General features: G+C 37.6%; 1 protein-coding gene across 11 annotated transcripts in view; it reads right to left on the bottom strand.

The window, feature by feature from the left end:
• EZH2 (enhancer of zeste 2 polycomb repressive complex 2 subunit) overlaps positions 1–27946 on the bottom strand; it is a 76130-nt gene that overhangs the window by 24666 nt on the left and 23518 nt on the right. For 2 of the 11 annotated variants that reach the window (XM_032245132.1, XM_032245122.1), the window contains exons 2-4: positions 15322–15445; positions 14642–14770; positions 630–746 (exon numbers count right to left, since the gene is read on the bottom strand). In XM_032245132.1, the coding sequence (XP_032101023.1) occupies positions 630–746; positions 14642–14770; positions 15322–15438 (363 nt within the window). In that variant the 5' untranslated portion in view covers positions 15439–15445. Of the gene's footprint in view, positions 1–629; positions 747–4492; positions 4672–14641; positions 14771–15321; positions 19377–27946 lie in introns of those variants that run through there. The other 9 variants (XM_032245124.1, XM_032245125.1, XM_032245126.1 and 6 more) reach the window with 7 other exon arrangements.

Raw genomic sequence — 27946 nt, 5'->3', positions numbered from 1 at the left:
TTCTCAATTAACAAAAACTCAGAGACTGAGATTATAGGACACTGGCTTTTTTAAGGATAAGAACTATAAGCTTCATTACCTTTTTTTTTTCCCTGAGATAGGTCTGACTGTCACCCAGGCTGGAGTGCAGTGGCACAATATCAGCTCACTACCATCTCCGCCTCCCTGAAGCCATCCTTCCACCTCAGCCTCCTAAATAGTTTAGGGCTACTGACATTCGCCACTACACCTAGCTAATTCTACTTCTTTTTTTTTTTTTAAGAGACAGAGTTTCGCCATATTGTCCAAGCAGATCTCCAATTCCTGAACTCAAGTGATCTGTCTGCCTCAGCCTCCCAAAGTGCTGGGATTATAGGCATGAGTCACAATGCCCAGCCCATCTTCTAAGTATTTTTAATCCTAGGTATGGTTACTGCTTAACATTTTTCCTTTGGAGAGTATAAAGAGTAATACAGCAAAGGCCTTAAAAAAAACTATATTAATCCATTTTTTAATTACTTTGTATTATTATGTTAGCTTTTTAAAATTTATACTGTCTTGATTGATTCACCTTGACAATAAAATTATCTATGTTTTTTTATTTCAAATAAGTTATTATCAAACAAGCAGAAGATGTCTTATTTACATACCATAAAATTCTGCTGTAGGGGAGACCAAGAATACATTATGGGTACTGAAGCAACTGCATTCAGAGTCTTTAATGGGATGACTTGTGTTGGAAAATCCAAGTCACTGGTCACCGAACACTAAAACAGAAAAAATAAAATTGACTCTTAAGAATAGAAGGACAACCTTAAGCTGTAGTCATCATATTGTAAAGAGATGCTGCCTACCTATTTAATTTTGAAAAAAAAAAAAAAGTCCTTACCTAGGATAGTTACATTCATAGAAACCAAATAGGATTCTCTTTTCTCTCTTTTACTTAGGGTGAAAAATTCTTCAAATTTTGCAAATTTTCAAAACCTCCAACCCTTCCCATACTTACCAATATCAGTAAGAATCAAAAACTGTACTTATGTGAGCTTCAGCAATCTGATTATCTGCTCCATGCTTTCACTATACATTTCCTATCTCATCCTTCATGTCTCTTACATTCCAACCACATAGAATAGTAATATGCATACACCAAATAAGCCACTTCAATCTTACTTAACAAGAATAAGAAAACTTGTTAGCTTAATCTTCCTTATCTTTATCTTCCTTTTTAAAAATCCAAGTGTTAACTGCTGATATTATCAGATGACATATAAATATTAAGGGTAATGGATTTGAGTTTCAAACACAACGAAGTAAATGCAAATGTATTCTGTAAAACTGTAATCTCTGAATTAGTAATATTAGCTAATATGACTAAGTAATTTCTATGTGCTCGGCTATTTTAAACACATTACATGTCTTATATTTAATCCTCATAACACTGTAAGATGGGTTACTGTTCTTAGCCCCCATTTTATAGGTGAGAAAACTATGGTAATGAAAGGTTAAGTAAGTTGCCCAAGATTGCACATGGTTATAGGGCTAGAATTTAAAACCCCAAAGTCTGACTCTGAAGCCCCTGCTCTTACTACTCCTTATATTGCCATGATACCATATTTTTAAAATGTGTCACTGCACGTAGTCCCTTGAAATACCATATTTCATACAATCTAAAATGATAGCGATTTCAAGGCACACCATTACCTTCTGTTTCACTAAGAAAAAAAAATGTTGCCAACTAAACAAAGATACGTGTTCTTATCACAGTGATTCTAAGATGCATGTTAGTTTCAGATGTTAAAATATGAAAAATTTTGCATCTTTGATTCTCTGAAATATGGTAAAAATCTGTGCCCGAATAACCACAGCACTTTCCACCCTGTCTACGAATCCATGATTTCTTAAAGAGTACCACTGCCCAAGTGTAAGTCCTCCAGAGCCTTCTCCAAAATATCCTAGACATACATTCATAATTCACAATCAATGAAAATAGAGCAAAAAAGAAGTGTAATAAAATGAAACCAAAAAATCATATATATATACATATATATATATATATACACATATATATACACACATACATATTAAAGGTTTAAATTTTTTATTTAAAATGTCTTAAAAATAGCAGAGGTAGGTGTGGTAAAATTCAGAGTAGAAATCTGGCATACGGGCCACACCTGACCCTCAGCATTGGGTTTGCATCAGGCCAGTGGGATAATCTCTTAATCATCACAGTCACTGCAGCACAAAATAATTCCTTCCTTAGTGGAAGTGAAGGTTTAAGGATAGAGTAGTTAGGAAGAACTGTGACAGTGATTCATCCATTAATTTGCTTTCCAAAAAGGCAAAGATAAAGATAATACTAATAAGGCTCGTAACTCCAGTAAATAAGATGGTGTGAACAGTTTACTAACACTCCACAACCTGCAATCTTTCCCCTTCCTGTTAGTTAGCCTCTAATACAATCCTTCATCCATCCATCCAATAATCCAATTTAAAAAGCAGTTAACATTTATTGAGCACGTACTATGTTGCAGGCACTGTGCTAAGTGCTTATATACATTATCTTAATTATTCCTCATTACAACCTTATGTAGTTTTTGCATCAAAACTTCACAAATGAGGACACTGAGGTTCAGAGAAGTTATATAATTTGTCTAGTTAGAAAGGAAGCAAATTACAAAACCAGGATTAAAACCTGGATTTAAAGTCTGACTACAACACCCATGATCTTAATCACTGCACTGTAGTTCTTGCCCTTGCAGTGCTCAAGGGGTAAAATAACAACTACAGCCATGCAGTATTTACTATATAAAACAGAGGCATGGCCAAGCACAGTGGCTCAAGCCTATAGTCTCACCACTTTGGCAGGCCAAGACAGGCAGATCACTTAAGCCCAGAAGTTCAAGACCAGCCTGGGCAACATGGGGAAACCCTGTCTCTACTAAAAACACAAAAAACTTAACTGGGCAAGGTGGCACGTGCCTGTAGTCCCAGCTACTTGAGGGGCTGAGGTGAGAGGATCACTTGAGCCTAGGAGGCAAAGGCTGCAGTGAGCCGTGATCCGCACCACTGCATTCCAGCCTGGGTGACAGGAGTGAGACCCTGCCTCAAAAGAAATAAAAAACAAAAATGAAAAAATAAAAGGGACATATGAGACAATGTAATAGGAGTATCTCCTCCAACAACAACTTATTACTACTGCCAAGTTTTCTTTCCTTCTTTCTACTTAACTGGGTAAATTTGGGGGTGGAGGTGGTTATAATTATGAAATACAAGTATCAAATACTATCCAGTGACTTCAAGTACAAAACAATTTTCATTTCTTAAAAAGTTTCTGATTTTTTTTTTTTTACATTTGGTGGCAATAAATTAATTCTGTGGCTTCTGAAGGAAGAGGTGCTTTTAAAATTTAAGGGAGAGTGGGCTGCCTCTCCAATTCTGACTTATTCACCTGCTTTAACTCCTAACTCCCAAAGTCACACATAAGGTTAGAGAGTGAATATTCCTTTCAACTATGAGAAAGAAGGAGCACTGGCTTTGCTTCATTTATGGCTGCTCTGGTGATACACCAAATACTCCGCAAATCCTGAATGAAGTCAGCTGATTTTTCCCATTAACAGAAAGAACTTATCAAAGCACAGAAAATATTAAAGCACAGGCTGTAACACTAAGTACTACTTCTAATCCCATACCTCTGTCATACCCCAGTATCCCATCGCCTCAGTTCTGAGTCACGCAAGAGTCACTAAGACAAAGGAAATAAGCTCTCTGAGGGCAAAAGCAGCTGAGCCAAGTGTGGCTTCGCCTCTGTCTTGAAACAGTACTCAGCACAGTGTCTCAAAAAAAAAAAAAAAAAGTAGGCACTCAAAAAATGTTTCTGGAATGAACAGACTACATTTACTGATTTTCTCTAATGGAGACTTCAATTTCTGTTGAAAGCTAAGAGATCACCTATTTAGAAAACTAACAGTCTATCCCCACCTCATTATATTTCTGGTATCTCTAGAAACCTATCCCATTCTTTAACTATAAACTGTAACTAATAACCATATTCCTTTCATTTATGAAATAATATTCAAATGCAAAAGCATTTGTTGGTGAAAACAACTGTGGGATTCTTATTTATCGACTTACAGAAAAATTACTCAAAAATCCCAGTTACTTACCAGCAACTTAGTTTTCTTTGAAAATGTATCATCCTTGACAGTTTACATAATTAAATCTCATGTCACTCAGAGTAGTGAAAAGAATTTTGACCTCATGGGTCTCCACATTTCACCTGATCAGAGCATGTGTCTTGGACTCAGTAACTAACTAGGAGACCGTTAACAACAAATTAAATTCTCTAAATCTAGTTCCAATTTGAGGATTACACAAGGAAGTTAGAGATGATTCATCATCAATGGTTTAAAAAAAAGAAAAAAACTAGTTTCGTTACCAAGGATGCTACATTTTCAGAGAAACACAGCTTACTGGTAAGTAACCAGGTTCCTCTGAGGATGGATAGACTTACATCAACCAGCTGGTACAATAGGCGACTGTGTGGCTGGACCACTGGGAGCTGGAGAGGGAAGTCAAGCCAAAAATAGTAGTTGTAGGAGTACACAACCAAACTGAGACTCTTTGCAGAAGGCTGGTTCCAAGTAAAAACTGTGTTATGGAAAATCGTAGAGGGAAGAGCAGGTGAATGGCCTGCAGGGAAGGGAAAGAAATTAACACACCCTACTATGTGCCAAGCACTGTGCTAGAGACTTTACCAAAGTTAACTTCTTTAAATTTCACAGCTACCCTGTGAGGTAGGTATGACTCCCAATTTTATAGCAGGACATCCCAAGGACAACAGCCATGGCTGTCCTGCCTCTGAATAATCTTTAACATGAGAAGGGCTAAGTCCAAATTCCATAAAGTAGGGAAAAATATACAATCAATTAGCCAAGCAAAAAATATTCTTGGATACTGGTTGCTCCATTTATTTCATGCCAGAGACACAGTGAACTGTTGACATTGTCTAACATCCTGTAGCCTTTCCATGTGACAACAGCGAGGAAGGTGCAGGAAGGTCGGCACTCCAGGAGAGGAAGAGTCAGAAGAAAGCATCAGTTGCCACCAAGTCTGGAGAAAAGCTGGGAGTGATTTCTGAAACTATCCTATATTCTTCAGGATTTGAGGAAAGAAAAGATAACACGCCCAAGTTTTAAATTAGCTAGCCCTTCTGGTGAAAATGACAGTGTATATAATTTAAGTTCAGGCTACTTTTATGCAAAGGAAGTACTGAAGAAAAGCTGCAATGAGATAAATAGCAAATTTGGATAAAGTTAAGAGAAGCTCAATAATAGAAGTGAATTCATAACCAGGTTTAGAAGGCAAAATAGAAGGGTGACTGAAGAAGACATACTTGAAAAGAAATGATTTGCTCAAACAGAAGAGAGGCATAAATAAAAATGGAAGAAAAAAACCCTGTTAAGATATTGACACAGATGTATTTAATGAACCCAACTAATCAAGGGTGTTGGAGTTAAGGAATAGAAGAGTACTTCTTATCAGATTGTAAATTATTTCAGTTTGTGTCATTAAATATTTGTTACAGATTCATTCCTGGTTGTGTGAAGAACCTCTACCCTACAGCACAAGAGTATTTGCTTCTGAGTTCACTTTTATCCTGTAAGTAACAGTTTCTACATCCTGAGGGGAGGGGGAGGATACATAGCATTTAATACAGAACATAGGCCATTTGGAATACAATTTCCGGAAGTTTAGACCCTTTGTTTTGTCTTTTTTTTGTTTTTTTTTTTTTTTTTGAGGCAGAGTCTTACTCCAATGCCAGGCTGGAGTGCAGTGGTGCAATCTCAGCTCAGTGCAACCTCCACCTCCTGGGTCCAAGTGATTCTCCTGCCTCAGCCTCCAGAATAGCTGGGACTACACCACGCTCAGCTAATATTTCTATTTTTCATAGAGACAGGGTTTCACCATGTCCTGACCTCATGATCCACCCACCTCAGCCTCTTAAAGTGCCAGGATTACAGGGGTGAGCCAACGCACCCGGCCCTAGACCCTCTTTTTTGAGACAGGGTCTAGCTCTGCTGCCAAGGCTAGAGTGCAGTGGAGCAATCATGGCTCACTGAAGTATTTTTAATAGAGATAGAATCTCACTATGTTGCCCAGGCTCGGAGGAAATTTAGATCCTTAAAGCTCTTCCTTGCATCCTACCTTCAGAAGCAGGGCCCCGAATGAAAGGAATCGCAAATATGCAAGCCTAGTTAATCCTAGGTTAAAGCCCTGAAGGACTGTTAAGGTAAATCATTCCCTCATTATCTGCAGCTTTGCAAAAAACTCCAGTTTTGCTAAATACTGGAGATCAGAAACAATAATAATCACAGGACATAAGAACTCAGAAAAGCACATGAAGCAGGTAAAAAGAGTGATGTTCATCCATCACATGTAAACGCACATTTCTAGTTCACTAACAGTCCTGTAAGTAGAAAATAGAATAATCTCTGTCATTGGGGAGGGGAAGGAACAGAGTATTATGTAAATCTATAGTTTCTATAGGCCATGGAAGTAAAATTGTTTTGAAGCCTTGCTTAAATTGGTGGATCTGGGTTTAATACTATAAAAAGTAGAAGAGGTTCGAGTTAAAGTGAGCGGGCAAGGCCAGGCATGGTGGCTTAGGCATGTAATCCCAGCACTTTGGGAGACCAAGGTGGGTGAATCACTTGAGGTCAGGTGTTCAAGACCAGCCTGGCCAACATGGTGAAACCCCATCTCTACTAAATATACAAAAATTAGCCAAGTATGGTGGTGCATGCCTGTAATCCCAGCTACTCCGGAGGCTGAGGCACAAGAACAGCTCGAACCTGGGAGGCAGAGGTTGAGCTGAGCCAAGATGACACCACTGCACTCCAACATGGGTAACAGAGCGAGACTTTGTCAAATTAAAAAAGAAAGAAAGTGGGTAAGATGACACAGGCTGTGGTCTCTGAAGGGAAACACTCCAGGTTTTGCTGGAGTGGCAGAACTGTCCAGCGAACCACCAACTAAGAAGGCTGATTCTGCTGATCTTCGAAAACGGGTTTACAAGAGTGCCCCTCACTATTCATTAATTACTCAGTAAAGAGTGTTGAAACAACCAGGAAACTAAAAAGAACAAAATTAAAACCAAATCCCCTACTCATTCTTTACACCAAAGGAAATTCCTGATGGGTTAAATAATATTAGAATATAAAAATGAAACAAGAAAACTAAAAGAAGAGAACTAAAGATGTGTTGATAATTTATAATCTTGAAGTGAAGAAAGATTTTGGAGCCTTTCAGAAACACAAAAATTAAAAGAACCATATAACCAAAATATACTAGAAATAACATTAAAATCATTAAAATGCAGGGAAAATCTGTAAAACATACGACAAAAAAACTAATATTTATTTACTTATTTTTGGAGACAGAGTCTTGCTCTGTCATCCAGGCTGGAGTGCAGTGGCGTGATTTCAGCTCACTACAACCTCCACCTCCCGGGGTTAAAGGGATTTTCCTGCCTCAGCCTCCCAAGTAGCTGGGACTACAGGCATGTACCACCATGCCCAGCTAAATTTTTTGTATTTTTAGTAAAGACAGGCTTTCACCATGTTGGTCAGGCTGGTGTAAAATTTCTGACCTCAAATGGTCTGCCCGCCTCAGCCTCTCAAATGCTGGGATTACAGGTGTGAACCATTGTACCCAGCCAAAAACTAGTATTTATAATATACCAAAAGTCCTTATGAATCATAAGAAAAAGCAACTTAATTTTAAAAGATCCAATACTATACAGTCAATTCATTAAAAGAAACAAAAAAACAAAAAACAAAAAAAACAAACAAACAGCAATTGACATTTAACTTCACAAAATAATTAAGACAAATATAACAAATCCTTACTTTATCTATTGGACTGAAGATTAAGATTGATAATATTTTGTGTTGAGAATATAGGTAAATGGACATTCCATAAACAGCTTCTGGGAATGTAATGTAAAACTTCTGAGGGTGCATTTGGTAATATCTGTTCAATTTTTAAATATGCATATCATTTTGATCTATTAATTCTATTTCTAGGAACGTATACAGAATCATTCAAAAGATGCAAAGATCTATATGAAGTTCACTGCAGCACTGATTGCAAAAGCAAAAATTTTAAAACTAAATGTTCATCAGTTAAGAACGGGGCAATAAGTTATGGTTTATCCATAATGTCAAACACTACACATTTTTAAAAAGAATGAAAATTTGGACAGAGGTTGTAAAATGATGGCCCAAAATGCCAGGGATGTATTATCTGGCCAGTATTTTTTTTTTTTTTTTTTTGAGACGGAGTTTCACTCTTGTTACCCAGGCTGGAGTGCAATGGCGTGATCTCGGCTCACCGCAACCTCCACCTCCTGGGTTCAGGCAATTCTCCTGCCTCAGCCTCCTGAGTAGCTGGGATTACAGGCATGGACCACTATGCCCAGCTAATGTTTTTTGTGCTTTTAGTAGAGGCGGGGTTTCACCGTATTGACCAGGATGGTCTTGATCTCTTGACCTCGTGATCCACCCGCCTTGGCCTCCCAAAGTGCTGGGATTACAGGCGTGAGCCACCGCGCCCGGCCCTCGCCAATAATTTTTAAAAATAAAATACCTATTAACAACCTGCTAGTATATATAGAAAATGAACTCTGAAAGAATAAAAAGCCAGAGCAGTTGGACTACGGAAACTTTTCCAGGGACTTTTGCTTTCTGTTTTATCTTCTGCTGTGTTATCTAAATTTTTATAATAATCATTTTACAATGATCTGTTCAGTGCAGAGAAAAAGATAAAACTTTTAAACTAGTTTCATTAACCCAACAGGTTGTAACATTAGCTAGTATAAAACTGCCTTGTCAAGGTAGCTTGCGAAATCTGCCCAACCTTCCCAAAATGTTATGTAAGTGATATTCTTTTATAAAATCTACTAAGAGAAGGTAAGACAGAATCCTAAGGAGTAAATTTAAGTCAATCCATATTATAAAGCTAAATTATGACAAAAGTCCTGGGTCTAATGCAATTTTCTTGTTTCTTCAGAGGATAAAACAATTTCTAACATTCCAGATTAAGCAACCATTTTTGTTCATTCGGATTTGTTGTTTTTTTTTAAATAGTTATCAGAATTTGGTTTTGCATTTGGGAAAGATACATGATCTCTGTAACGACAATAATTTGTAAAACACAAACTATATACACAACATTCCAGGAGGAAAACAACAAACGAAAAGCAGCTTCTGCTAGTTTTATTAGTTGCCTAAATATGACTTTTTAAAATTCACTTTTTAAACTGAAGATAATCAAATTTAAAATATAAAAATAATAAATTATATATATTCAACATACGACAACACTATAAACTCAAATATCACAAATGACCTTTCTTTTTTTTTAATCTAACCCTTTGGAAAAAGCATAAAATGGGGGGGGGGGTAGTATAGGGGGGGAAAAAAAACTCTCATATGATCATCTAAGAACTGTTACATCTATTTCAGCCCTAAATAAAGCCAGAAATAAAGTAAAGACTGCATAGATTTAAAAGTTACACAAGTGGGAAGGACCAACAGTTAACCTAAGAAGACTCAGCTCTCCAGGTAAATACCAAAAGACTTAAAGAGAGGCAAGGAACCACAGAAAGCAACTCAGAGATCACTACCTTGAGACAGTAAGAATGAGTGCATATGTTCAGACTAAGAGTTAAGACAGAAACTTGGAGAGCCATTCACTTAATTCAAAGACATGAGAAAAATGACCAGCTTTCTGCCGTATCTGCTCAAAAGATTCATGAGAATCTAAACCTATAGGTCCTACAATCCTGAAATGTATAAAGAAACCATCTTACTATACTCAAAGAATGTATCTGAGGAAAGTACACTAAATTATACATGAAATACACTAGGATATAATTTTTTCTTTGTAAATAGTAACTACATTTTCATTTACAATTAACTGAGGGAACTTCATTACTAAGTCAATAAAAAATGCAATCAAGTGTTTACATGTAAACCAGGTATTTTCCTTTTCCTTCAACAAAAATATTAAGTCCAAAATGCCAACATACAAAAGGATTTACACATTATTTTGACAGAAGCTTCTCCAAAAAAAAAAAAAAACAACTCTGCTAATATCAAATGCTAAGCAATGAACTTACAATCATTTCAAATATTACTACGAAGAGCAAATCTGTAAATATTTAAAAATTCAAAAGTTTTAAAATTCTTCATACAAGGACCATGATGCCCTTCTGATGCTGCATCTATTTTAGACATTCTGAAGCCCCAAGAATAAATATACACCAATTATCTCTTCATTAAATAAAGACACAGAACTCTTACAGGAACATTATATTCTCCTGGAAATCTAGAAATGCATATTGGCAGGATGGATTATATTACTAATCATACCATTTACCCAGAAGACACGCATTATCTAAGCAAACCTCTCTTTCAGTCATAACACATATAGATAGGAAGGAGAAATGTCTTGTAATTGGGGCCCGGCACGGTGGCTCACACCTGTAATCCCAGCACTTTGGGAGGCCGCAGTGGGTGAATCACAAGGTCAGGAATTCAAGACCAGCCTGCCAAGATGGTGAAACCTCGTCTCTACTAAAAATACAAAAATTAGCCGGGCAGAGAATTGCTTGAACCCAGGAGGCGGAGGTTGCAGCAGTGAGCCGAGATTGCACCACTGCACCATTCCAGCCTGGGCAACAGAGCAAGACTCTGTCTCAAAAAAAAAAAGAAATGTCTTGTGATTATCAGCAAGAAATGGGCAGATGTACAAAAAAGCAATACATAAGTGAGAATCTCAAAAGTAACTTTTTCTCTCTTAAACCAGTTTCTTCGTTAAAACTCGAAAAAGAGACAAACTGAAAAATACAACTACTGATATGAAGACCTACAGAACATAGTTTTTACTAGCTGACAAGACAAAGTGATGAAAGTCACCTAGAAACAATTTACTGATGAACAGCGACATATTATGGAAATAAAATGTACATCCCTCAACCTATACGTATTCATTAATGACATTTTGAAGCTGGCAGCTTCTTTAAAAGACTAACTTAAGAATAAAAGAAACTTAAAACATATATAGTCACTGTCTTCAAGAAGTCAGAAGTAATTTTTTTACCGTAAACACATTCTGGGGCTGGGTAAAGTGGCTCATGCCTGTAATCCCAGTATTTTAGGAGGCTGAGGTGGGAGGATCATGAGGTCAGGAGTTCGAGACCAGCCTGGCCAACATGGTGAAACCCCATCTCTACTAAAAATACAAAAATTAGCCGGGCGTGGTGGCGGATGCCTGTAATACCAGCTACTCAGGAGGCTGAGGCAAGAGAATCACTTGAAACTGGAAGATGGACGTTGCAGTGAGCTGAGATCACGCCAATGCACTCCAGCCTGGGCGAAAGAGCAAAACTCCGTCTCTAAATAAATAAAAAACGTGAACACATTCTGTATTACAATTCTATGAACAATACTGCTTAGGTTCTGTAATCTCAATAACAAAAAGAGTTACCCCAAACTATCTTAAAAACACATTAACAGATGGGTACGGTGGCTCACATCTATAATCTCAGCACTTTGGGAGGCCAAGGCAGGTGGATTGCTTGCGCCCAGGAGTTTGAGACCAGCCTGGGCAACACGGCGAGACCCCGTCTCTACAAAAAAATACAAAAAATTAGCCCGGTGTGGTGGCGTGTGACTGTAGTCCCAGGTACCCAGGAGGCTGAGGTGGGAGGACCGCCTGAGCCTGGGAGGTCAAGGCTGCAGAGAGCTGTGATTATACCACCGCACTCCAGCCTAGGCAACAGAGTAAGGCCCTGTCACAAAAACGAAACGAAACAAAACCACACACAATAAGAAAACAACATACTAGAGATGTGGTCTCTAGGTTCAAATGCAGAGCTCTCTGACCTGACATCAGCATCTAAAGCACTCACTTCATTAGATCAGACAGTAAACGCTTGTCATTCTTTACCAAAATAACTTGGAGAAAATCAGTCATTTTCAAACCGAGCATATCCACGTCTACAACTACAAACAGGAGTGTAAGTTTAAGACCTGACAAAAGAACTAAAAATTGTCAATGATTTGTCATGCTACAGAGGATTTAAACGGAAGACACCAGCACTTACATACAATTAGCTTATAAAAAAAGCAAGGAGTTAATTAAAACAATGCTATAATGGTACTTCAAATGTTGAATGCTATAGACTTTACATGTCTGAATCAATACTGCAGTGTGAAATTCTGCCAAGCCTACCACTAGGAAAGTCTTTGCCAAACAAGACTCACTTTTATTTTCTCCTCCTGCATGACCTACTTCAGACTAGAATCTTTCAAGCATATAAAAGAAATTAATATGTAAATGAAAATGCTTAAACCAAAGAAAAAAATAAACAGGGATATATTCTCATCTGAAAAGTCAGGAGGTTGGACCATGAGACCACTAAAGTCCTTTTTAGCCCTAAAACTATGATTTATTGTGATAACACCAAGAAGCTTATCACAAACTATATAGAACTTCGGCTTCTAAAAGTCAGTGATGATGGTTTGAAAAGGGGGGAAGGGGAAATAAAAGATGAATAATTTGAAGCAGGATCAGCTACCAACACTGGCGCCAAAAACAACTAATGACCTTAATCAGGTCAGAGTTCTATACAACAAAAACTGAATTCCTAAGGCTGGGGATTATTTTCCTCCTTTCCCTCCAATATTTTGTGAAAATGTTTATTCTCAATCTGTGTGTGTGTGTGTGGGGGGGGGTGATACTGTGGAAGTACTAAGTTTAGAAAATAATTTTTACTAAAATGCTGATTTCGTCTCACAATGTTTCACATAAACTCAAAAAAATTAGGTATCATTATATTCAATGACATGTCTCCATTTTACAAAATTAAAAGAAAATTTCAATTAGTAAACATCCACTTGAACAAACAATAGTCTTAAATTTAATGCCAAATATTATACATGCAACTCAAGTTGAATGTAAATAATGTACTTCACTAATCCTTCATGTGTCTGAGCAAAGTGCATTCCTCTGGGCCCACATCAGATCATTAGAGAGGGCAAACTGACTTAACTCTTCTAAGCTCAGTTTCCTTGCCTGGATTTTTTTTTAAAAAGGGTATAATATTCCTTCCTTACCATGAAAATTCAATGAGGTAATGTGTACAAAGTATCTAGCACAGTGACATAATTCTTTATTGCTGTTAACTCTTGCTATAAGCCTAAGTTAGGCTTTCAGAAGCATTTTGAGATTCATAATGGTGGCAAAAATAAGTATTCAACATAAATCTACCTAATTTCTCCAAATTTCTAAGATTTATTCCTCCAGGGAGAAAATGTGGTTTTTCCTTCACTTCAACATTTCTAAAAGGTCACCAGATAAAACTTTCAAGACAACTAAAACCCTCATCCTCATTTCCTTTAAGAACATTCAAATGGGCATAGAAAAAAATCCCTTTCCCCCAAGCCACTAACCTCTAACATCTAGGCTCTGGCCTGTACCAAATGAGGAAGAAAGGGTCAGTGTATAATAAATATTTATACAATTATAAGTCAGAGCTTTACAGAGGTGTCACCTAACAAAATGCATAAATGACTAAGAATCATTCCATACGTCACCATTGAGACCACCAGAATATCACTGAATTCATCATTAGGATTATGGCTGTTGCTACTGGGATTATCACTGACAAGTCTTTGAAGCCAGTATGTCACATAATTTCCAAAAGGCCTCATAGAATAGCAAATTGTTGCTTGCTACAATAATGTTATATTCAAAATGACCACTCCTTGAAAAATTACTTTAAAACAAATTCCATTGTTTAGGTGTCCCATATTTAGACATTCAGATAAACAATCTACTACACAGTGTAATTTTAATTTGAAATCACCCTCTCCCTTTTTGCTTCAACTCCCCTTTAAAAATCCTATGCCATATCTTTCTATACAACACAGGCACTTAAACAAAAATGCCTAAGCTATTTAGGCTTTGCCATTTTCTTCTCATCTTGCTGCAAGCATGTTTTAATGGGATATTTAATTATAGATTCTACCATAGATTTACTGCCTTTCTTTGAAAATAGGAAACTCTTAAAGTAATTAAGAGCTACCTTGTTCAGAAAATACTATAGAAATAGAAATTCTAATCTCTCAACAAGAAATTTTTAAATTCTTATAAGGAGGCTTACCCTTTGAACAACATATATAATAAAAAGCTTTCTGGTCCATGAATATGAAAACATTTCTTACCACACGGCTAATTCAAATTGGCATTACAACAGTGAGTCAGAAAACCTTGTTCTAAATAGTGCTCTGATGAGAACATTAAAGAGTATTTGATTTAAAAGTTTTTTTTTTTTTTTTTTTTAATATCAACAGTCTTATAAAATCTGGCATCTACCTACTTCAAGGTATATTCCAAACAATTAGAACTCTGTTATAGGAATAGCTAGTAGTGGGATCTATAGCAGCCATTAACAGTTGCAAAGTAAAAAGAAATAGCAATAAAAAAATGGACACCCTGAGGTCAATGATTTCCTCCCAATAACCAAACAAATGTTCCAATAGCAAAAACCAAAAGGTGATGATAATTACTACAACATGTTATGTTAACCAACCTCCCTAGTCCCGCGCAATGAGCTCACAGAAGTCAGGATGTGCACAGGCTGTATCCTTCGCTGTTTCCATTCTTGGTTTAAGATTTCCGTTCTTTCCAAAATTTTCTGACGATTGGAACTAAACATACTCTTTAAAAAAAAAAAAAATGAAGGAGAGGAGAGGAAAAATTGTTCATTGTTAGAAAATGTGTAACACCTCTAAAGCAGGTTAAAAATCTAGTGTTTTCTCAATATCAAGAACATTTTCTCAGGTGCATGTGGATTTTACACTATAGTTTTCCACATTCAAATAATACAAAAACACCACGCCTATCATTTTATTGCAAGTTGTTAAGGAACAGGAAATCATTTCCATCCTTTCTTTGTTGACTCTGTGTGTGTGTGTGTGTATTTTTTTTAATCACAACGACTTTAAAAATATAAAACCACGAAATACATCCCTTTATATTTAGTCCTTCAGTCTGCACATGCAAATAAAAGTACACTAAACAACTGATTAATGTGCATACTGTAACGTTAAGACAGATCAAGAACCTAAGCTTCCAAGTATTCACTTATCTTACTGTAAACACAAACTTGGCTAGAAATATATTATTTCAAATAAAAACTTATTGAACTTAGGGGGAAAAATGAACCTATCCTTAATTGTATATTCATTTTCACAAAAGATAAAAGTATACCTTTACTTCATCAGCTCGTCTGAACCTCTTGAGCTGTCTCAGTCGCATGTACTCTGATTTTACACGCTTCCGCCAACAAACTGGTCCCTTCTCAGATTTCTTCCCAGTCTGGCCCATGATTATTCTAAAAGCAATGGTTTCATATTAAAATCACTAATCTAACCAGCCTGAATATGATCACCTGTGTTTTAATCCGCAGCAAACTAACAATCAGTGAAGAAATGACACATATTACACTGTTGGTATTTGCAGAAAGGGGCTCATTTGTCCTGTATGGTTAAATCCTTAAAACATTTCATTGAAAGTTTGAGTTTTTATTTAATATATTTTTTAAATATACTTTTATTTACAAAAATTCTATACTAAATTGCAGCCATATTACAGAAACATGATCCCATTACAGGAATTCAGTATACTATACCACAACCTAGTTTTTAACTCTTATGAGATCCACATTCATGAAGCGAAGAAAATATAAAGACATAGTCTAAGTTTTTCATCATTAAATTAGCTGTTACAGAAGGCATAATAGCTGAAAAAGGTAAATCCAAGAAGAAGTAAAATTTACAAAGAGTTCAACATGTAATAAATGTACAAACAAAGGTACTCTGTCCCCACACACTGAACCATGCACCTCTCCTTAAACACTGTGATAAAGCCTGTTATTTTTGCCTCTTGTGCCACCTTTACTAACATGAGGAGTTTCGTTATCAAGTGAAAAGAGGAATGCAGGAAATGCAAAGTAAATTCTTCTGCCTTATCTTTAGTTGCAGGCTCTAAGAACCAATTATGTTTAAATGCGGGGACAGCTTATAGTTCACCAGATGCCTAATTCATACTGCAGAGACCTCACCTTAAGTCTAAACAAGTGTCTTTTCCTAGAACATTTTCTTGTAAAGTATTAAAATCATACTGTATCTTCAAATTATTAGGAGGACATTCTCTGTCAGGCTGTGCAAAGCTCTGCAGACCAAACTAACAATTTGTGCTTCATCTTAAGAACAATGGGAAGCCACTTTTACTGTTTTAAGTAAAAGGGTGTTGGGTGAAGGAGTAAAAGAATAACTGCAACTAGGTTAAGATGCTGCTGCAGCACAGCATCCAGACAAGGGGTGACAGAGGCTTCTACACCATACTGGCAATGACAGGGAAAAGCACATGAATTCAAGAGTTATTTAGGCCAGAACTTTCACCAAATGATGATTTAAATATGGAAAATGAAGAAAAAGGTGACTTTCTGGCTTGAACAAATAAATGAGTAGGGCAGGCTTCATCTATTTGTTTACATAAAACCTCATGCACAGAGAAAACTGCCTAAGGAGAAGATTTAGAAGAAGAGTTCTGAGGTCAGTGGGTAACTTTCTACAGAAATACTCAACCACCAACAGGTGACAGAGAAAGCAGATGGCTGTTTACTCAGAGTTGAAATGAAGGGGCAAAGAAATTCATTTTCTCAAGCATATAATAAATATTATGACCCAGGCAATGTATACGAACTTGAATAAAATTAATATACTAATATGATTAAATCCTTGCCCCTGATATTCTACCTAAGAAAGGGGGGAAAATATAGTATGAAATAGACAGTCCTACTTCAGCATCCCTGTGGAATTGGTTCCAGAACACCCCTCAGATACCAAAATCCATGGATACTCAAGTCCCTGATATAAAGTGGTATAATATTTGCATATCACCTATGCATAGCTTCCCATATACTTTTTTTTTAAATTTGGCTTCCTGAGATATGAGAAATTCCTATATACTTTAAATCATCTCTAGATTACTTATAATCCCTAATACAATGTAAATACTATGTAAAAAGTTGTTATATTGTATTAAGAAAAAATGACAAGGAAAAAAGTATAGACATGTTCAGTACAGAGGCAACCATCCTTCACTTTTTTCTGAATGTTTTTTAGCTGCAGTTGATTTAACCCATGAATTCGGAATGCATGGATTTGGAATTCACAGATATAGAAGGCTGTTTATACAAAGGCACTTTGGGGGAAAGAAGAGAATATTAGGAACTGCAGAAGGATAGCAAGAAAGGTGACAAGTGAACTCAACCTTAAAAGTTGAGCTGAATTTCAAAAGGCAAAGGAAGAACCTAAAGAAATCTTAAGTCTGAGCAAGAGAAAGCTGGACGGGGGCAACTAAAGTCTGGCTGGTAGACATTTAACAAGGATGGACCTGGAGAATGAAAGTCACAAATTAAAAGGACTGAGAACCTAAAGTGAGTGAAGAGATAAGAATGGGCAGGAATTTGAGTGAGAACTTCATATAAAGAAGGCTGAAGAAATCACCAAGATAGAACTATTCCAAGAGAAAAGGTTCCAAGTGTGGCCTTGCCTGCAAGTTGCTCAAGTGGAGTAAAGCTGACAGTCACTCGGATTGAGAAGACTAAACTCAAGATAACCCCGGCTTTGAGGTAAAGCAGAAAATGGTGTTAGGAAGGCAGTGTGGTGGGACCAAAAGACATCAAAGATGGGAAGAAACTGGAGCATTATTTTTTAAAAATAATTTCATGACAACAATTTTCTTCCTATCTGCTAGTCGGTTAACAAATGAACTTAACTAATTCTATGCAAATTACTTAGACAACTTGGCACTTCAAAGGCCTAGCAACTACTGAAGGAAAAGGAATTAAATAAAAAGGAAAGCTCTGTAGCCTCATTAGCTCATAGGCTATTCACCTCCAGTCCATCTGCTGCCTAGACAAACATTCTCCTTGGAGGTAGCACCCCTGTACAGTAAAGCCTAGCGCAGTAACGTGTTTAGTTTTCACTGATGTATAATGTGGGTGTTGTTACAATTCATTTTTTAAGATGTATATTTTATGTCTTGGTGAAGACATTAGTTGGCATTTTATGTTTTGGTACTACAACTATCCCTGTCTAATATTCTGTAAGACTTTCCATGCTGTTTCTACCATTAATAACATAACTAATAAAGTATATCATGACAGATCTACAGTGTCCAGATAGTTCTTTGAAAGTGTAGGACCAAAGCAGATCCGTCAAAAAAATATTAAAATTTAAGGTACCAATTAAAAGGATGTTTTACACAAAACTCCCACCATCAAAGCATTTACAACATATTAAAATCACATTTCCATGTTTTTCACTCTACTCTACTCCCACTATAAGTGCTTCAATAGCAAGAACCACTTTTACTCATTTGTAAAATCCCAGCGCCTGCATGTGCCTGGTAACTGTACAGCAGTCCCCCCAAATCTCCCAAGACCGCCTCCCCACAGCAGATGCCTAAAGCTGCAGATAGTATTAAACTCTACACATACCATGTTTTTTCCTATCAATACACATGCATGAAGTTTAATTCATAAATAAGGCACAGTAAGAGATTAACAGCAATAACTAATGGTAAAATGAACAATTACAACAATATATTGTAACGAAAGTTATGTAGCTATAGTCTTCTCTCTCTCAGAATATTTAGTATTTTCGGACTGTAGTTTGATTAAGTAACTAAAGCCTCAGAAAGTGAAATTGTTGATTGGGGGTGGGGCTGCTATAGACTTAAAACAAGCAAACAAACAGGTCTATTAACCACACTGATAAAGAGTAACTTGTATCTTATTAGCATATCATTTGTAAAGTTTAGCTACAGGTATGAAAAGGAAGGGTGGCCTATCCATGCTTGAGCCAAAAAGTGAAGTAAAGTGCATCCTATTATCAAGAAATCACCAAAAGGAGATAAATCACAAGGACAGTTAGGACCCTGTGGTTCAGCCCTACCAATTAGATATCTTGAAACTAAAACTCAGTTTCTAGAATTTCTTTTTAAAAAGGAAGCTGATATTGCCTTAAAGACCTTACCCGTAAAACCTACCTCAAAGTCTGGTGACAAAAACCAAATACGCATGTAAACAGAGTTCTGCGCCTGGCATACAGTGAGCCTTTAGGTGTTAGCTCCCCTGACCTCCTTGCCCCACAACAAATGACAGGCTCAAATCACGCTTCTGACTCCATTTTCAGTGATCTCTTCACAACACCACAGCCAAGTAAGCACACTATTAAAATACAGATTCAAGGCCTGGCACAGTGGCTCAAGCCCATAAACCCAGCACTTTGGAAGGCCGAGGTTAGAGGATTGTTTGAGACCAGGAGTTCAAGACCAGCCTAGGCAACATAGTGAGACTCCCATCTCAAATCAATAAATAAATAAGCAAGCAAGCTGGGTATAGTGGTGCACACCCATGGCCCCAACTCCTCAGGAGGCTGACGTGGGAGATCTCTTGAGCCTGTGAGAAGGAGGCTGCAGTAAGCCATCCTCACACCATTGCACTCCAGCCTAGGTGACAGAGCAAGACCCTCTCAAAAAAGTAAAATAATAAAATACAGCTCTAAATATTCATGTATTGGCAGAAGCCTTTATTTAAACAACTTCTACTAAATAGACATTGTATAAATACATATGGTTTTTCAATTTTTCAAAGATTTGTTTAGTTTCATAAGTGAAATCCCACTAGCATGAACTTTATCCAGAATACGAAAATAGCTTTTCCTGTTCAACAGATTATAGCTCTAGTCATTAAAACAAAAGTCTACCTGTATACAGTGAAACCAAAATAACAATGGTTCTTTAATACAAAAGCCAAACCAGAATACGGCAGGGGACCATCAAAGCTTTAGTAAGAAGGTAGTAACATTTCACAGATTTACATTTACATAGGTTAAACTAAAATTCAGGCAAATTACACTGTTCACAATATATTTAATGAATTGAACCAAACTCAGAAATACCCTGAACACCATGCCTTTCCATCTTACTTTATCCCACTAGAGTAGATGCTATGTTGTTTTTGCCACCCAGGGTCAATTCACCCTTCTCTTGGGAGCTTCACACCAACTCTTCTGAGACCTACACCAAGTACAATGGAGGAAGCTGACTCGAGCTGCTTGTGACCCAGACCTGATCAAGGTGTATCTCCCTAGACATAGTGACGAGTACAGGGTTAGATACATGGCCACAATCAGTGTGGTCACAGTGAAAATCTCACGTTTCCTGAAATGCTAAGACAAGAATGCTCACTCTTCTCCCCCTAGATTTAAACCTGGAAAAATGTTTGCCCAAGGACTTGTTGGACGCCATCTTGAAACCATGAGAGAAGGGCCTACAAAGAACAGAGTCAACAAGAAAAAACAAAAGTCAAAGCCAAGAAGAACCTTAGTCTCATCACCTGAGCCCTAAGTCAGGCAGACATTCCCAAGCCAATTCCATAACTATTCAGTTATATGAGCCAAGAAATTCCCATCTTTTTTTTTTTTTTTCCTTAAACCAGTTTAGATTAGGCTTTCTGCCACATGAATACAGAGGGTATATGAGATACATACTTATCATTGAGACCATACACACACTGGTTCCTCCATATCCATGGGGGATTAGTTCCAGGACCCCCCGACAGATACCAAAATTCACAAAGGCTCAAATCCCTGATATAAAATAGTATGCTACTATGTAACTATACACATTCTTGCATATACTTTAAACCAGCAGTCTCCAGCTTTTTTAGCACCAGGGACTGGTTTCATGGAACACAATTTTTCCACAGACAAAGTGGGGGGATGGTGAATGGTTTCAGGATGACACTGTTCCACCTCAGATCATCAGGCATTAGTTAGATTCTCATAAGGATGGCCGGGCACGGTGGCTCACACCTGTAATCCCAGCACTTTGGGAAGCTGAGGCGGGCAGATCATTTGAAGTCAGGAGTTCAAGACCGGCCTCACCAACATGGTAAAACCCTACTAAAAATACAAAAATTAGCGGGGTGTGGAGGCAGACGCCTGTAATCCCAGCTACTTGGGAGGCTACAGCAGGAGAATCACTTGAATCTGGGAAGCACAGGTTGAGGTGAGCCGGAATCATACCACTGTACTCCAGCCTAGGCAAGAGAGTGAGACTCTGTCTCAAAAAGAAAACAACAACAACAACAACAACAACAACAAAAAACACGAGTATCTTAAGGAGCCCACAACCTAGATCCCTCGCGTGTGCAGTTCACAATAGGGTTCCTGCTCCTATGAGAATCTAATGCTGCCGCTAATCTGACAGGAGATGAAGCTTACCTCCTGACGTGCAGCCCATTCCTAACAGGCCATGGACCTACCAGTACCAGTCCATGGCCTGAGGATTGGAGAACCCTGCTTTAAAACCATCTCTAGATTACTAAATACCTAATACAATGTAAATACCATGTAAACAGTTGTTAAACTATTATGTTTAGGGAATAATGGCAAAAAAAAGCATGTACAAGTTCAGTACCGACACTTTTGTTTCTTTTCAAATGTTTTTGACCCATAGTTGGCTGAATCTACAAATGCAGAACCCCATTTACAGAGGGCCAGGAATGTCTGAATTAATGGAAGATGGGCTCTCATAGCCTACTTTATTATCATCAGCAGCATCAGCAGAAAAAGTAGAACTTCTTCCATCCCTCCAGGTTTACAGAGGTCCCAGGACCGCCAAGACACATCTTCCTACCTACCTCTCATCTCAGATGGCCAGGCCACACAAGTCCAAGGGATCCACACTGTTCTCTACCAGGTACGTCCCTACTCTACTTGTGAAAGGACTTACCTAAATCAGACATTCCTGCCCCTCCTTACCCAGCTGCCAAAAACTGAGTAATTTGAAAAAAGAAAAAAGTCCCATAGGTATTGTCAGAGCCCTTAATATTTCTATAAAAGTTATTCCTAAAGATTTGCTACATCAAGAGAATAACTACCTACTTGGTCTGCCCAAATAAATGTTTCTGTTTCCATTTGCCTAAAGAAAAAGATAAACTACATGTACTATGTATCCTTCTCAACTAAATTAATAGCATCAACTTTGACTCTTAACTGAATACCAGGCCAAGTAAAGTCAAACACAAACCCAACAAGATGTAAGTAATGTAATTACAATATTTTCGATGTCCTTCCCTTTAAAAAATGTTTACTTCACAGCAAGACTGCCAAAAAATTGCCTATTTTGAAAACTCTCCAGTCTTCAATAGTGCCTGTTTGTATGTTTAAATGCTTTGAAGGCAGCTGTTAGTCTCATTTGACAATTCCATTTGTTTTAAAGTTACAATCCATTGTTTCAACATGTTGAAATTTAAATTAATGGTAAGTGAGATTTTATAGGTAAGGTCAAGAAAAGCAACACATAAAGAGAACTTAGACATGGCCTTACGCCAGGCCATGTCCTAGCTCAGCAGAAAGAGAGCTATCAGGATTAATAATGCCTGTTACGGACATGGGGCAAAGAATTGGGGTAGCAGCACTCTCCACTTCAAACCAAAATCAAATAATAAACTAAACTAACAAGGGAACATTTAGTCCTATTAATTCTAAGTCCTACACACAGTCTTAAAAAGCAAGAGCTTGGACTCCAAAGCTCATTACCTGGGTTCACATCAGAGTTCTCCCACTTAGCAGCTGTGTGTGAACTTGGCCAAGTTACTGAACATCTTTGTGCCTTACTCTCCTCATGAAAAAAGGCTAATTCAAGAGTGTTTACTTCACAAAGTCATTATGAGAAGTAAACCTATGTACGGTGCATAGACAGTGCCTGGCAGAGGGTAAGCACTATATTGGCACTACTAAGGTATTGGCTATTGACTACATAAATGGCAGGTAAATGATATCAGAAATTACAACATTTATATTACAAAGTTAAGTTAAACAACAACTCAATGTGAAGACTTTTTTAAAATGATAAATTGAATGCAAATAAAAACAAAAAAGGATGTCAGGGGATCTCAGCATAGAATGCAACCTATACAGCAAGTCTAAGAGTATTATAATTTTATGAGATAATCTCATGGAAGGGGCAGGAGGTCAGGGGAAGCTAACCTACAGAACTTTGGACAATCTGTTGTTAACTAGATACAGGAAGGCTAAATACCAAAAGAACAATATGTAAACACTGTACCCTAGCTGGTAAATTTGTTTCTCATAAGGGTACCAGTCTGTAATTCTGAAAATACTCCACATGTACACTAGGGTTAAACAAACAAGTAAACAAAGTGTAGATAATGTAAGCCAGGTTTCTCAATGTCCCAGAAAGAAGTAAAAATAAGCAAGAGGTGGTGATGAATTAGTCAGATATATCAATATGAACTCACATTTATTTTTAAATATATACAGATAGATACAGAAACACAGATATGTATGCACATGTAGGTTACCTGACATATGTGCATTTCCAGGGCCTGTGCAACAGAGGGCCTGAAAGCAGTCATACCCCAGGAGCAATAAGCATACCCAGCACCCAAGACTTTTGTTTCTAAATACCACCCTCCAATAAATACAAGGAAGCAGAGTCTGGAGAAACAGCTGATTGTAAGGCTGGGACAGGGAAAATACAAGGCAAGCCAGCAGCAGAAGGGAGATGCTCAAGACAGGGATAGGCCAAAGACAGGAACCAAACAGAAGAAACTCCCAATGGCCAAAGCTGGAATAATTTGAACAGCAGATGAATCATAACAGTATTATAACAGAATAAAATAATTATTCATGAGACTATGATATAAATAAGTGATTAAATAAACAAATGAGGGAGAAGGAACAACTCTTCCTGACAAGAATTCCAAATGATATAAGTGTATACCCCCATTCTAGGAGGTAGAATTCAACTTCCTTCCCCGAGTATGAGCCAGACTCAGTGATTCAAAGAAGAGTCTAGAAAGGGAAACAGTAATGTTTCTGTGAAAAAACCATAACCATGAACACCATGGTAAGTCCTACTGTCATTACATACTCCATGACGTGAGGAAATGAGATGGGGATTTCCCCTCTGTAGTATCCTTGCCCCAAACCTCAACCCATAACCTCAGTATAATCATAAGAAAACATCCAATAAGCCAAAATCACAGGACATTCTTACAAAACATCTGACCGATACACTTCAAAACATTTAAGAGATCATGAAAAATAAGGAAAGGCTGAGAACCACCACAGGTCAGAAAAACTTAGGAGACATGATAACTAAATGAATTGTGGTATCCCGGATTGGATTCTGAAACCAACCACCCAACCAAAGAAGGACACTAGTGAAATAACCAGCAAAATCCAAATAAAGTCTTGAGTGTAGTTAATGACAATATAATGATACTGATTTCTTAGTTTTGACAAATGTACTATGGCTATACAAATCTAAAATTATTCCAAAATAGCCCAGGCCCAGTGGCTCACACTTATAATCCCAGAACTTTGGAAGGCCAAAGCAGGTGGATTACTTGAAGTCAGGAGTTCAAGAGCACCATGAAATACATGGTAAACCAGTCTCTACAAAAAATACAAAAATTAGCTGGGCGTGATGGCAGGCACCTGTAATCCCAGCTACTTGGGAGGCTGAGACAGGAGAATCACTTGAACCTGGGACGCAGAGGTTGCAGTGAGCCAAGATGGCACCTCTGCACTACAGCCTGAGTGACAGAGGGAAGCTCTGTCATTCATAAATAAATAAATTACAAAATAAAGGGTTTTTTTGTTGTTGTTGTTTTTGGAGAGGGAGTCTCACTTTGTAGACTCTGAAATAAATAAATAAATAAATAAATAAATAAATTCAAAATAAAGTTGTTAGGTTTCATTTTATTTTGCGATGGAGTCTCACTCTGTTTCCCATACTGGAATGCAGTGGCACAATCTCAGCTCACTGCAACCTCTGCCTCCTGGGTTCAAGTTATTCTCCTGCCTCAGCCTCCCGAGCCGAGTAGCTGGGACTACAGGCACGTGGCACCACGCCTGGGTAATTTTTTTTGTATTTTTAGTAGAGACAGGGTTTCGCCATGTTAGCCAGGATGGTCTCAATCTCCTGACCTCGTAATCTGCCCACCTTGGCCTCCCAAAGTGCTGGGATTACAGGCGTGAGCCACTGTACCTGGCCAATAAAGTTATTTTTTAAAGCGAACTTGGTTACATAACAACCAATGTAAAGGCATTCATTTTTTAAAATGACATTCACTTTTAAAAGTGGTAGAGAAACAAATTTAAAAATCTAAAAATGTCACATAAAATGTTAAACAGGAAGAACAAAAAATATGAACAGACGATTAGAATTATTTAAAAACATACGCGGTTAAAAAAAAACAAGACAGGTAGCAATTAAAAGAGCTTGTACTTAAGATTTCTTTTTCTTTCTTTCTTTCTTTTTTTTTTTTTAAGGCAAGGTCTCACTCTGTTGCCCAGGCTGGAGTTCAGTGCCCTGACCGTAGCTCACTGCAGCCTGAAACATCTGGGCCCGAATGATAATCCCACCTTGGCCTTCCATACTTTTACAAATCTTAACTTCAAAGGAATTTGAGGCAAAAACTCTCAAATATAATACTACTTTTTAAATTTTGGGGCCGAGGGGACAAGGTTCCACTCTGTCTTCCAGGCTGGAGTGCAGTGATACAATCACAACTCACTGAAGCCTCAAATTCCCAGGCTTAAGCAATCCTGCCTCAGCCTCAAGTAGGAGGTGCAGTCCACCACACCTAGCTAATTTTTTTTACTTTTTGTAGAGAAAGTGTCCCACTACAGTCCCCAGACTGATAATTCCACTGTTTTAAAACAGAAAATGTTAAATGAACAATTTAAAAGGAAAAAAAATAAGATCTCTATAGAAGCCTATATGATGACATATCTACTTGAAGAGATAATACTTTTAGACTTCTACACAATCTGAATCAAGGGAAGTAATTGTGTCACTGATTGAACATGTATTGATCAAACCACAAATCAAAAGGATTCTATACAATTCAAGGCCAGTTTAGTTGCATTTAAGATGAACAGAAAAACAGTGGTCTTTGCCCAGAGTGGGAACACACAACTCAGAAAAGAGCATTTGAGTTTGCAGTTGAATAACAAAAGTTAAACGTTTAGCATGTAACATGATGTTGAGTGTTACTGGAGAAAAAACAATACAGGTAAGTGAGTTAAAACAAGGGTGGCAAACAAGGAAACGTGAGCTGAAGCACTCCGAGCCCCAGCTGTGTGACAAAGCCGATGAGACAGGGATCCCACCAACCAACAGCAACTCACCAACAGCAAAGCCAGGAGCAACTTAGGCAATAACACTTTTTCTAGTAAAGATTCCAGAAATAATTAGATTAAATATCCACTTAATGCAGATTTCAGTAAATCTACAACACCTCAGTGATCAACACAAGCTTTACAGAATTTTGATCAGGTATTAAAACTGGCATTCAAGAATTGCTTGCTGGCCCTGCTCTGGTTAACTGGTAGGTCTCATCATCCTGAACAAAGACTAAAAGTTGACATCATCTTATAAAACCTATTTATGCAAATAGCCATTCTCTGTATTAGTATTATCAAGCCAAATTTTAAAAAAACTTCTTTATTATAAAAGCTGATCCTGAGGCTATGTCATTCTATGAGCTCTAACACTGACTATTTGGTCTAACAAAATCGAATCCTTAAATATATGCAGCTAATTTGATGGTCTATATTTAATTTATAAATGTGCTTTGGTTTTATCATAAAGAACTTATATGAAATCATATTAATAAAATTAAAGTCGAGTTAACCCTGGGATTCCAATCAACACTCAAGTCTGAAAAAAGCCACATGGGGGGCGGGGAAAAAAAGGAGTATTTAAGTAATTCAAGAATAAAGTGATAAGGGCCCTGACTCGGTTGACAGCAGTGGGCATAGAAAGAAAAAGATTTTTAATTTTAAAAATAAAAATTAACTCTAAAATTAAAAATCCAGATGCAATCATATGAGAAGGAAGAACAGATCAAAAGATAATTGAGCCCTAAATGAGCCACTGCTACAACAGAGAATACAGAACTTCATTGAGGTTAATTATTCATTCACACAGTAATTAGCTAGCATAGAAAAACAAAACCAGCAGTTCAAAGAAAGAACACCATTAACACCATTCTTCAGTATTTTGCTCTCATAACCTGTTTAGTTTATATGTGTTATAGCTATTAACATTTAACATAACAGAAATGAAAAACTAAGAGATTTTTACATTTTACTGGTGGTAGTGGTTGTTTTTGATACAAGGTCTCACTCTGGCCAGGCTAAAGTGCAGTGGTGCAATCACAGCTCACAGTAGCCTTACCCTCCCAGGCTCAGGTGATCCTCCCATCTCAACTTCCCACACAGCAGAGACCACAGGTGCACACTACCACATCTGGCTAATTTTTTCTAATTTTAGCAGAGACAGGGTTTCACCATGTTGCCCAAGCTGGTCCTGAATTCCTGGGCTCAAACAATCAGTCTGCCTTGGCCTCACAAAGTGCTAGGATTCCAGATATGAGCCACCACACCTGGCCTATTTTTTATTTTTATTAAAAATTGTAGGGCCGGGCGCGGTGGCTCAAGCCTGTAATCCCAGCACTTTGGGAGGCCGAGGTGGGTGGATCATGAGGTCAAGAGATCGAGACCATCCTGGTCAACATGGTGAAACCCCGTCTCTACTAAAACTACAAAAAATTAGCTGGGCATGGTGGCGCGTGCCTGTAATCCCAGCTACTCAGGAGGCTGAGGCAGGAGAATTGCCTGAACCCAGGAGGCGGAGGTTGCGGTGAGCCGAGATCGCGCCATTGCACTCCAGCCTGGGTAACAAGAGCGAAACTCTGTCTCAAAAAAAAAAAAAAAAA

This window comes from Sapajus apella, unplaced genomic scaffold, assembly GCF_009761245.1.
Source record: "Sapajus apella isolate SASKATOON/1434 unplaced genomic scaffold, GSC_monkey_1.0 scaffold56, whole genome shotgun sequence".
Lineage (NCBI taxonomy): Eukaryota > Metazoa > Chordata > Mammalia > Primates > Cebidae > Sapajus > Sapajus apella.
This window is presented reverse-complemented; position numbering and strand designations above follow the sequence as displayed.